Source organism: Schistocerca serialis, chromosome 10 (assembly GCF_023864345.2).
Source record: "Schistocerca serialis cubense isolate TAMUIC-IGC-003099 chromosome 10, iqSchSeri2.2, whole genome shotgun sequence".
Classification (NCBI taxonomy): domain Eukaryota; kingdom Metazoa; phylum Arthropoda; class Insecta; order Orthoptera; family Acrididae; genus Schistocerca; species Schistocerca serialis.
Window position 1 is genome coordinate 149,405,020 of NC_064647.1, and position 12,395 is coordinate 149,417,414.

At 44.2% G+C, this 12,395-nt stretch overlaps 1 protein-coding gene across 4 annotated transcripts in view; it reads right to left on the reverse strand.

Moving 5' to 3' along the window:
* LOC126424923 (ankyrin repeat and SOCS box protein 3-like) overlaps positions 1–12,395 on the reverse strand; it is a 212,186-nt gene that overhangs the window by 66,884 nt on the left and 132,907 nt on the right. For all 4 annotated transcript variants that reach the window (XM_050087767.1, XM_050087766.1, XM_050087768.1 and 1 more), the window contains exon 7: positions 7,619–7,705. In XM_050087767.1, coding sequence (XP_049943724.1) covers positions 7,619–7,705 — 87 coding nt within the window. The remainder of the gene's footprint in view (positions 1–7,618; positions 7,706–12,395) is intronic.

Consider the following 12,395-nt stretch of genomic DNA (forward strand, 5'->3'; position numbering starts at 1 on the left):
ACAGGCCTCACACCCAGATACATTACAAACCCAGATACATTATCAGCCAGAGCCTTACTCAGAATGCCATACTCAGTTTGAGTCCTGTCTCACAGCCTCCTTAAAAGATTGTGTACTTCTCGATATCTAGGGTACCAGTATCCTCCCAAAGGACTTCCTGCAAGGCGACAAGACCCATCTTATATCTTTTGATATCATTGACTGATTGCAGCATCTGTTTTATATAAACTACGAATATTCCGTGTTCCAAATCAGAAACCTAGTTCTCGCACTTTTTGTCTATTTTGTATTACCAAATTCCAAGGCTTCCTTGTAGTCTGTTTAGTATTAACAAATTTTCTGTGATGGGGTGCTAACCCATCGCCAACGCCCAACCTGGAGGACCAGGTTATTTGATTCTGGGGTATCCTTCCCCTAGATGAATTGCTTTCTCTTCAGCTGTCAAGGTTCATCTCCCCTTTTCTTATAAATTTGAAAGGATGAAGGACAGGGAGTGGAAAGATAGGTTGTTGTGAGACACACTTCATCTGGTTCATCGACTAAGACCATCCAGCTAGGGAGGTCCTGCCAGTAGCTAAGCTACTGCTGACATAGCTCTTAGTGTCATCTGAACATGCAAACCTCTCCACCAAACGGACAGCACTTTTTTAAGGTGGTGTCTCCTGGAGAAGAGACACAATCACCAAGAAAAGTGTTGCCGAAAGTATCTTTTGGGAGTGCCTGGACATGATGCTAACAGATTATGCTTATACAGGGCAAAACTGCTGCAAGAGCACAACACTGAAAACACCTGATGAGATTATGAGATGAAGCATTGCAGGGAGCTGTCCATAGGGCTGATTTTCTCCACGACAATGCTCTACCTCATTCTGCACAGGACAGTCACACATGCTGCTTCTTTGGTCTATCACATCCTCCCCCCCCCCCCCCCCTCCCCTTCACCACCCGTACTCCCCTGACATGGTACTCACTGACTTCTTCCTCTCTGCTCAGATCAAGAAACCATCGTATGGCAGGCATTTCCTGAATGATGACAAAAGGTTCTTTGAGTTGGAACATTTCTCTTGGATTCTGACTCGGGTTCTTCAGCTGACATTTGTCTGATGATTTTTCTGATGTTTTGCCAGCACAAGTGACTGGCATTGTCAAAGTTGCACCCTCCATTGCTGGTGGTGGATTGGAGCCAAGCTCATGGCAGCAAACTATATGTACCTGGTGCACCAATGTCCAAAGGCTTCTCCACATTAATTTCCAGTGCGGTTCTTTTGTTACATGTGAAAGTCGTTTGCTGCAGCACAGCAAGCCAGGATCCATTTATCATGAGGCTTTCTTCTTTCTTGCTGAAGCTATTCTCATGCTTGTGCATTTCTATAGCTCCACTGAGCAATCAGGTATGATAGTTCTTCTCTACAGCCACAACCTCTGTGTCAGCAAATTTTACTATGTTGTCGGTCTCACACAGTATGTGCTCTGCCACAAGTGATTCCTTCACCTGCCCCAACCTGCAATGTCACTTATGTTCTGTGGTCCTGGTGTTGATTGATTGTCCAGTCATTCCAACATAAACTTTTCCACATGCGCATGGTACGTGGAATATTCTCTTTTCTCCTTTGCTGATCTGAGACACACTTTGATCCTCTTTGTCGGTTTGCAAATAGTCTTTATGTTGTGTTTGCACAATATACAGCCAATACTGTCCATCACTCTGGGAATGTATGGCAGAAAGACTGTGCCTGACATTTTTTTTTCTGATTTGTTACTTCACTGAGTCTTTGCTTCTTTTATATCTCTAATATAGCTTGTGGAGTACCCATTACTCCTTATAGACCTTTCCAAGTGTTGCATTTTGTGTCTGAGCTTCTGCAGCTCACATATTCATTATGAGCATGTTAATCATGACTCTTTTCAGGTTCAGGTGGTGATTTGATAATTTGTGCAGGTATTGGTCTGTTTATGTCAGTTTTCAATACATGCTGTGTCCCAGGTTTTCACCATCCCTTGTGACCAGCACATCTAGAAATGGTAAGTTTTATGTTGGCATGGAGGCTGTTCAAGTGTCTTAGGAAGTCACTCAGCTGTTCTTCATTCTGCCTCAACACAATGAAGGTGTCATCGATATATCTGTACCACACTTTAGGTTTACAAGGTGCCACGTCCAGTGCCTGTGCTTCGAAACGTTCAATTAAGAAGTTGGTCATCACTGACCTACGACTACTCCCCTTGGCAACACCTTCCAGCTGCTCATAGAAGTTGCCATTCCACGTGAAATAGCTTGTGGTGGGGCAGGCATGTAAGGGCTTTGTGGTGTCTTGCAGGAAAATGGAACTTATGTGCTCCACAGATCGCGGGAGGCGCACATCGGCATGGTGCATCACGGATGGTAGTTGCCGCAAGTAGAGTCCCGTCCACCAGAGAGCACGCGAGAATTCGGACGTGACCTCTGCCGGCGTAACAACAACAACTCAGGCAGCATGGGCCGTGCCCAGTCAGTTAACATCGGGCCTGCCTAGGACACAGTCCCGGTCTATACCAAGTGAAGTGCTACGTAAACGTGAACAGTGTTACTACACAATTGGCAATGAGGATGGGATCATTCTTTCATGTGTTGCATCGTTGTTCCAGTTTCGCAGCTTCTCCATGGCATGGAGGATTTAGTGCGGATTTTGGTTGAGCAGCAGACGGAGCTCATGGCCACCATGAAACAAGTGCTTCTGGCGTTGCTCTCCACGCAGTCTGCTCCAGCGCCGTTCCCTCCTCCCTTTCCCCCGTATGACGAGACGGCGGAGGATTGGGACGCATATGAACATCGCCTTCAGCAGCATTTCCAGGCGTTTCATGTTGCCGATGTGGAGGTATGTTGTGCTCTCTTCTTGTCTTGGATATCTCCCTCGCTGTATCAAGTTTTGCGGCAGCTTGCGCCGTTGCAGGAACCCTCCTTGACTTTTGACGCATTGTGTTCATTGCTGTCTTCATATTCTCGCCACCGCATGCATGTTGTGGCAGCTAGGGTCGAGTTCTATCAATGCAAGAAACAGCCCCATCAGTCTTACCGGGCGTGGGCCACTACCCTGCACGGTCTTAGTCACAAGTGTCATTTTGTCACGGAGCAGTCACGAGAGTCATAGGCCCACTTTATGGTACGCGACATCATTGTTCGTTCGGCCCCTGATAGGGAGGTCCGGCAATGGGCCCTGCAGTTAGAACACCCTTCCCTTGAGGAAGTCACGTCCATTGCTCAATCGTATGAAGTCTCTCACGCCACAGGTCAACAGCTGGAAGCGTGGTGCGACATCGCAGCGGTTCAGGGCGGCGCATCCGCATCCACTGTGTCCGGGGTGGACAATGTGCGAACGGTACAATCCGGCCATTACGGCTGCTCCTGCACGGCGCGTAAACAGAATTCCGGCTGCCGGCCCCTGTTGCCGTCCTGTGCATCATGCTATATAAATCATGATCGGTCAGAGTGTCCCCAGCGTTGGGCTGTTTGTCGCAAATGTAATAAAAGGTCACATTGCTAAAGTTTGCCGCTCAGCCTCAAAAGAATCGAAGGAAGCAGGTACAGAGGACATGGACGTTGACATTCAGGAAGTTTCATCGGGCCAGGCTCCCAACGCATCGGCGGCAAGCAAACTCTTTATTGAGGTGTCGGTTCGGTCGCGCCGGTTACAACTGCAAGTAGATACGGGCGCGGCAGTTTCGTTGTTGAATGGACAAACTTATTCCGACCTTGGATCGCCCCCGTTGGTGCCAGTTTACCGGCGTCTACGCGGTTATGGTAAACAGTTCATTCCCCTACTGGGTCAATTCACTACCGACGTGACTTACAAATCAGTCGCTCAGCCTATTACTTTTATTGTTGTCAGTGATGTGAGCTCCGCTAACCATTTTAGCCTGGATGCCTATCAAGCTTTCGGTTTTTCTATCGCTGACACCATACAGTTGGTCTCCAAAGACGTTCCCTATCAATCATTGGAATCTTTGATCTCAGACTTTCCAGATATCTTTGAGGAGGGCCTGTGGTGTGTTTCATATTTTGAAGCTCACTTAACGTTGAAGGCATCGGCTCGCCCGCATTTTCTACGCTCGAGGCAGATCCCCTTGGCTCTCCGCCCTCAGGTAAAGGAAGAGCTAGACCGGCTGACAGCCCTAGGGGTCATTCTTCCCATGTCTTCTAGTGAGTGGGCTTTGCCCCTCGTTATTGTAAGGAAGCCCTCGGGAAAATTATGTCTTTGTGGCGATTTCAAGGCCACCATTAATTCCCAATTGGAGGTGGACACCTATCCTTTGCCTCGTGCTGATGAATTGTTCTCTGCCGTGGCGGGAGGCCAATATTTTTCGAAAATCGATCTTTCGGAGGCTTATCATCAGATACCACTTGATGAGGACTCCAAACGGCTGGCGGTTGTCAACACCCCGTTTGGCCTTTACCAATACCAGCGGTTGGCCTTCGGAATATCCAGTGCCCCAGCGATATTCCAGTGTTATCTTGAGAACGTCACATCAACAATCCCTCATTAATTACCTGGATGACATAATTGTCACAGGCCGCAGCATGAAGGAACCCTTGCACAACCTTTGCACCCTCTTTCTCAAATTCAGGTCTGTGGGCTTGCGTTGCAATCTGTATAAGTCAAACTTCTTCCAACCGTCCATTGAGTATGTGGGCTACACCATCTCTCAGCACGGCATCCAGCCACTAGGAAGTTTGGTCCAAGGTATCGTCGACCTTCCTCGGCCCGCTTCGCTGAAAGAGTTACAAGCTTTTTTAGGCAAGATAGCCTATTACCACCGGTTCATTCCCAGGGCTCCCACCATAGCCCACCCCCTGTACTGCCTTCTGCGCAAGGGTGTTCCTTTTGATTGGTCGCCTGCATGCAAGCGAGCGTTCACCTCGTTGAAGGGCCACCTCACGTCAGGGCCTTGTTTGGCTACTTTTGACCCCCGTAAGCCGTTGGTCGTGGCTACAGATGTTCGCAGTATGGGGTGGGGGCGGTCCTGGCCCATCGCAACACAGATGGTTCCGAGCCACCACTGGCGTTTGCGTATAAAACTCTTAGTCCCGCACAGGTCCATTACTCCCAGGTGGAAAAAGAGGCTTTGGCCATTGTCTACGCTGTTACCAAGTTTCACCCTTTCTTGTATGGCACGAAGTTTCAGTTAATCACTGACCATAAGCCGTTAATATCGTTATTTGGCCCCGCCTCTCAGATTCCAGATAGGGCGGCCCACAGACTACAGTGCTGGGCCTTGTTCCTCTCTAAGTACCATTATGACATTCATTTTCGCCCTACCAGACAGCATGCCAACGCCGATGCTCTTTCCCGTCTTCCAGTGTGCCCGGATCCTGCGTTCGATCGAGAGGAGATTATGTGTTTTCATTTGGATGTGGCGTCCCGCCAAGCAGTTGATGGCTTCCCGATCACTAGTTCTCGAGTCGCCAGGGAAACAGCAGCTGACCCGGTTCTTTGGCAAGTAGTTCGCCTCATTCAGCAGGGGTGGTCATCCCGCCCTCCAGGCCGGGCCTCGGATCCTCTTCATAATTATTTTATTCTACGAGACCGCCTCTCGGTCTTGGAAGGAGTTCTCCTTCTGGCTACCAATGATACAGCTCCTTGTTTGGTTGTTCCTGCAAGTTTACGAAGGGAGGTCCTCATGTTATTACATGCATGGCACTGGGGCGTTTCCCGTACTAAAACCTTGGCTCGCAGACATGTGTACTGGCCCGGTATTGACAGAGAAATTCAACACTTGGTGGCCACCTGTTCCCAGTGTGCGAGCCAACAGGCATCTCCCAGGGCAGCGTTCTCTTCATGGCCGCCGACAACCCAAGCATGGGAATGTGTTCACATCGATTTTGCGGGCCCGTTTCTCAATGGCTTTTGGCTCATTGTCATTGATGCTTATTCCCCGATTCCCATATGTGGTTCGCTGCTCCTCAACCACTTCAGAAGTTGCAATCCAGGCATTAGTACAAATCTTTTCTGTGGAAGGTCTGCCAATCACCCTGGTCTCAGACAATGGACCGCAGTTTATTTCGCAGACCTTCCAGGATTTTTGTAGGCGCTTCGGTATTCGGCACGTTTGCTCTCCCCCTTCAATCCACAATCGAATGGGGAAGCCAAGCACATGGTGTGCACATTTAAGATGCAGATGAAAAAGTATGTGCACGAATTTCCTGCGGAGGAAGCATTGACGTTTTTCCTGAAGGCATACTGGACCACACCAATGGGAGAACGCAGCCCTGTAGAGCTCCTCCATGGGCGCCAACCTAGGACTCTGCTGCACCTTCTATGGCCTGGTCCTCGCCAGTCATTGCAAAACGGAGTACCTGGCTTTCCACTGGGTATGTCGGTCTGGGCCCGTGGGTTTGGTCGCAATCCATGTTGGATACCGGCGGTGGTCCTGATCCGGAGTTCGACAGTTTGTCGCCCGTTCTGTCCTGGGCTCCGGTGGTGGGACGACGGGGGCCTCTTCGTGTGGGTCACTTACAGCCATATTCGAAGGTTCCGGCTCAAGGGTTGGCAGATCCCCTCGACTCCGGCCTTCCAATGGATGTGGAGGTCATCGCTCCTGCCCAACGCTCCACCTTCCGATGCAGTGGATCACAGTGGTTTCACCCCCCGAAGGAGGAGGAGTGCAGTAGCCACCAGAAAGATTGCGGGAGGCGCACATCAGAATGGCGCATCACGGATGGTAGTTGCCGCAAGTAGAGTCCCGTCCACCAGAGGGCACGCGAGAATTCAGATGCGACCTCTGCCGGCGTAACAACAACAACTCAGGCAGCATGGGCCGTGCCCAGTCAGTTAACATCGGGCCTGCCTAGGACACAGTCCCGGTCTATGAAGTGAAGTGCTACGTAAACATGAACAGTGTTACTACAGAGTGGCACTTTTGTAAACACAGAAACAACATCAAAGCTGACCAGGATGACATTTGGTGCAAGTTTTAGTTTCTTCAGCTTCTCAATGAAATGTCCTGAGTCCTTTATGTTTCACCAGCTTATACTTTGGTGAGTCAGGAGTGCAAACAATTGGTCTTAACAAAATATTATTCTTATGGATCTTAGGTCATCCACATAGTGAAGGTGGTTGGGCTTCTGTGTTGTGCAGGTTCCTCTGTGAGTCCACCAGCACAGAAGATGCCTTGATTAACCAATTCATATTTCACGTGAAACAATGTAGTGGATCTGCACTTCGTTTTTGATAAGTTGTTGGACTAATAGATCCCAAACATTGGCCGAAGAACCTGACACAGAATCCAACAGGCAGTTTGTCAACAAGTGGCCATGTAAGCCTTAATGATTTTGTATTTCCTGAATAGCCAGGATGTAGACTTCTACAACCAAGGCATTCACCAAGTGATCCATCACTGGGAATTAAGTAATCTTTGATACTACAATCCAACTGTACTTATAGCAGCCCTCTAGAATTCAAATTACTTATTCCTATCACTACTGCTGACACAGGGCTTATCACATGAGAAGCACTTCATCTGGCATGTAATTAGCTCTGACAGCACACCCAGTCTTACTCATTACATGCTGAAATACAAACATTTAATGACAATAATAAAATGCAAATTATATCAATGTAGAATCACAAACTTGACAGAAACTTACTGCATGCTTTCAATTGCATTTATCAAAGGATTTTTGCACAGTGCCACTTTTTCCATTTCTGTCGCCTTTATGATGAGATCAACAATCCTGGAAAAAAAAAGAAAAAGGCATTAGCAGATGTAAAGAAATGCTGGAAGATTGCATATAATAAGTAATTTTAAACATAAACAGAAAATACCTCAAAAGGTAAAATAAAGTGAGAGAGATAAAAAGATTAACTATTTGTTAAAATTACAAAAAGACAGATTTGGGCAGGCATTTACTTCAGGAGGGTTAACCCTATTTATGGTCAAAAGAAACACTTAAAACAGAACACACCATTCCTAATTTCCACAACAGATTTCTTCTCAGGGAAGAATGAGGAACTGGTCAAGGAGGCTGGAAAATGGAGGAATTAAGTGTTGAGCAGATACATTTACCAAGAACATGAGTTATAGGGGAAAATTGTTTCATATGAACACACAAAATCAACCAGCAGGCAACACTATCTCCACTTCGACAGTTGTTATCTCCTTCCATGTAATAAAACCACTATGTACCTTACAGACTAGGTATCCACAGTATTTACATCTACTCTAATCAAGTCCTCAACACACTGACTTTCTCAATGGCAAAAGCTCTCAAGCAGTTTCTTCATCCATCCCTTTGAACAGCATTGCCCCAACTTCAGACAAAAGAAGCATTCTCCACTCATCACCCAGTACCGCATACACTTCGAATGAATCAAAATTTTCAAGTCGAGGTCTGAAATTATAGTCCCATAACACATCTCCTACTTTAAGGTTCCTCCTTCTGTAATGATTCCCTTGAAAACCTTGTCCCCTGCACTCATCTACTACCTCCTACTCCATTAACATATTGCACAACATTAAAGGCAGGGGAGTAAGTGGAACAGCTCATGTCATTCACTAGTTGGCGTGTTCACTGGACAGTTTTTTATGGGAGGATGACCATTGCCAAACCAGCAGATAGCAAGAATGGAATTAGACAAACCGTCTGCCATGTTGATATCATACTCAGCAGCTCAGCTTGCTCTACAGCACGACTCAAATGCCTGCTGCACCACACAGGTCTTTAAGGTCCTCCCACTCAGAGATAGTTGCCCTGAATGCTGGAGGCAGCATCTTCCATCCAGCAACTCTCCCTGACATAATTTCTATCAGCTAAACACTAATGCCCTCTTTCCCACTTTGTGTTTTTTAGAATCTGGCCCTATTTATTATTTAGCTCATACCTGGATTCTTTTTCTTATCCTTTTCTTAGAGTTTCATATCTGTCAGTCAGTAAAAATGGGATCCTTATAACATCACTTTGTTGTCTGTCTGTTTATGGTTGTCCACCTGTTAAAAACTCTTTTTCTCAGGAACTGGTAGACACATAAAGTTGAAATTTATGGCACACACTAAGGTCTATACTCCATTGATAGTGAAATAAATGTAAGCTTCTAAGCTAATGCAATCGAAAGATACACCTATTTATGTCACATATTTTGATACTTGTAGTCACTCATTAAATCCCATAAGATATTTCCCATTGACCTAGAATCATGAGATTTGGCTTGAAGCCAGGTTTCACTGCACAAGAAAAGAAATAAATCCGAGAAGTGTTAATCTGTAATTGTATCACACAAGATAAATATTTCTTTTCACATTTGCTATCAGACTTCAGACTTAAAAAACAGTCTCGAAAACTCAGGTTCCAAGGACCAATATCTCACCAGTTTCAATGATGATAACAAGTAAAAATCATCAAGATTCTTGGTTCCTGGGATGGATGAACCATCTATGTACATCATTAACTTTGGATGGAAACCTGAAAGTGTGCTAGTGCTACTCGCGCCAGGCCATTTTTTTTCTTTTCTACTAACCATCCTGTTTTTACTTTTTCTCTTACTTTGTACTTTTTAACTGTATTATTCTTTTCATCTACCATTTCCTCTTCCTCTTCTGAGATTTCAAACTCAAAGGTACAGACCAGTCGACCATTCTGTCTCTGCAATTTTATCAGTGAGCAATGCTAATAAGTGACTCAGGAAAGTGAAGCAATTTAATTTGATTTTTACATTACAGCATATAACTAGAACATAACTCTGTACAGATGAAGTAACATCAAAATTTTACACAAAACAATTCAATAACTGCTATTCCTTGCACACAGAGAATTAAAACAGTAATTTTCATCTTCAATGTACTCTTGTGTAGCTCCCTATTTGTGAACACCCCAAATCTCTGGATCCTGTCATTCATACCAACAACATAATTCACCTTCTGTTACACCTTAACTGTAAATATTGAACAATCTGAAGTATGTGGGATTTAATTTAAAAACTTCAAATATGTGCCTTGTACTGGAAGTTATATACTCTGACAATGGTGAATTTATTGAATAACAGTATATCTAGCTGTCAACAGGTAAAAAGCTGTTTGTGATATTTCCATGTTGCCAAACAAAACTACTGACATGCAATGCATGTCAGTTCTACATCTACATCTACATGGATACTCTGCAAATCACATTTAAGTGCCTGGCAGAGGATTCATCAAACCACCTTCACAATTCTCTATTATTCCAATCTCGTATAGTGCGCAGAAAGAACCAACACCTATATCTTCCCATACAAGCTCTGATTTCCCTTATTTTATCATGGTGATCGTTTCCCCTATGTAGGTTGGTGTCAACAAAATATTTTCGCATTTGGAGGAGAAAGTTGCTGATTGGAATTTTGTGACAAGATTCCATCGCAGTGAAAAACCCTTCCTTTTAATGATGTGCAGCCCAAATCCTGTATCATTTCAGTGACACTCTCTCCCATATTTCGCGATAGTAGAAAATGTGCTGCCCTTCTTTGTATTTTTTTGGTGTAATCTATCAGCCCTATCTGGTGAGGATCCCATACCGCACAGCAGTATTCTAAAAGGGGACAGACAAGTGTAGTGTAGGCAGTCTCCTTAGTAGATCTGTTCCATTTTCTAAGTGTCCTACCAATGAAACGCAATCTTTGGTTAGCCTTACCCACATTATTTTCTGTGTGTTCCTTCCAATTTAAGTTGTTTATAATTGTAATTTCTAGGTATTTAGTTGAATTTGTGGCCTTTAGATTTGACTGATTTATTGTGTATCCGAAGTTTAACAAATTCCTTTCAGCACTTGTGTGGATGACCTCACACTTTTTCTTATTTAGAGTCAACTGCCAATTTTTGCACCATTCAGATGTCTTTCCTAAATCATTTTGCAATTTCTTTTGATCTTCTGATGACTTTATTAATTGATAAATGACAGCGTCATCTGCAAACAACCTAAGACGGCTGCTCAGATTGTCTCCAAAAACATTTATGTAGATAAGGAACAGTAAAGGGCCACTGCCAGGCACTTAAATGTGATTTGCAGAGTATCCATGTAGATGTAGATGTAACACTACCTTGGGGAACGCCAGAATTCACTTCTGTTTTTCTCAATGACTTTCTGTCAGTTACTGTGAACTGTGATCTCTCTGACAGGAAATCACAAATCCAGTAACATAACTGAGACAATATTCCATAAGCACACAATTTCACTATAGCTGCTTGTGTGGTACAGTGTCAAAAGCCTTCTGGAAACTCAGAAATACATAATCAATCTGAAATCCCTTGTCAATAGCACTCAACACTTCATGCGAACAAAGAGCTAGTTGTGTTTCACAAGAACAATGTTTTCTAAACCCATGTTGACTGTGTGTCAATAGACCATTTTCTTCGAGTTAATTCATAATGTTCGAACACAATATATGTTCCGGAATCCTGCTGCATATTGATGTTAATGATATGGGCCTGTAATTTAGTGGATTACTACTACTACTACCTTTCTTGAATATTGGTGTGACCTGTACAACTTTCCAGTATTTGGGTATGGATCTATCATCAGATGATTGTTAAAAATGGGCCTGTAATTTAGTGGATTACTACTACTACTACCTTTCTTGAATATTGGTGTGACCTGTACAACTTTCCAGTCTTTGGGTATGGATCTATCATCAGATGATTGTTAAGTATGGAGCTAATGCATCAGCATACTCTGAAAGGAACCTAACTGGTACACAGTCTGGACCAGAAGACTTGCTTTTATTAAATAATTTAAGTTGCGTCACTACTCCGAGGGTATTTACTTCTACATTACTCATGTCGGTAGCTGTTCTTGATTCAAATCCTGGAATATTTACTTCGTCTTCTTTTGTGAAGGCATTTCAGAAGGCTGCGTTTAGTAACTCTGCTTTGGCAGCACTGTCTTCGATAGTATCTCCATTGCTATTGCACAAAAAAGGCATTGATTATTTCTTGCCATTAACATGCTTCACATACAACCAGAATCTCTGCCAGGTTTCAGGACAAAGTTTCACTGTGTAAACTGTTATAAGCATCTCGCATTTAAGTCTGTGCTACATTTTGAGGTTCTGTAAAAACTGCCAATTCTGGGGATTTTGTGTCTGTTTAAATTTGGCATGTTTGTTTTGTTGTTTCTTCAGCAGCGTTCTGACCCATTTTGTGTACCTGAGAAGATCAGCTCTGTCACTTGTTTATTTATTTAGTATAAATCTCTCAATTGCTGCCGATACTATTTCTTTGAATTCAAGCCACATCTGGTCTACACTTATATTATTGTTGTTCAACAACAATGTGTACTCAAAAAAACAATTGTGCGGTTCTTAATCTGGTTGTAAATGCAAAAGGATAACAGTGCACAAATTAAGGAACATTATGGTCATATTTACAGAAATAGAGTAGATCCATGACGCACATGTCAG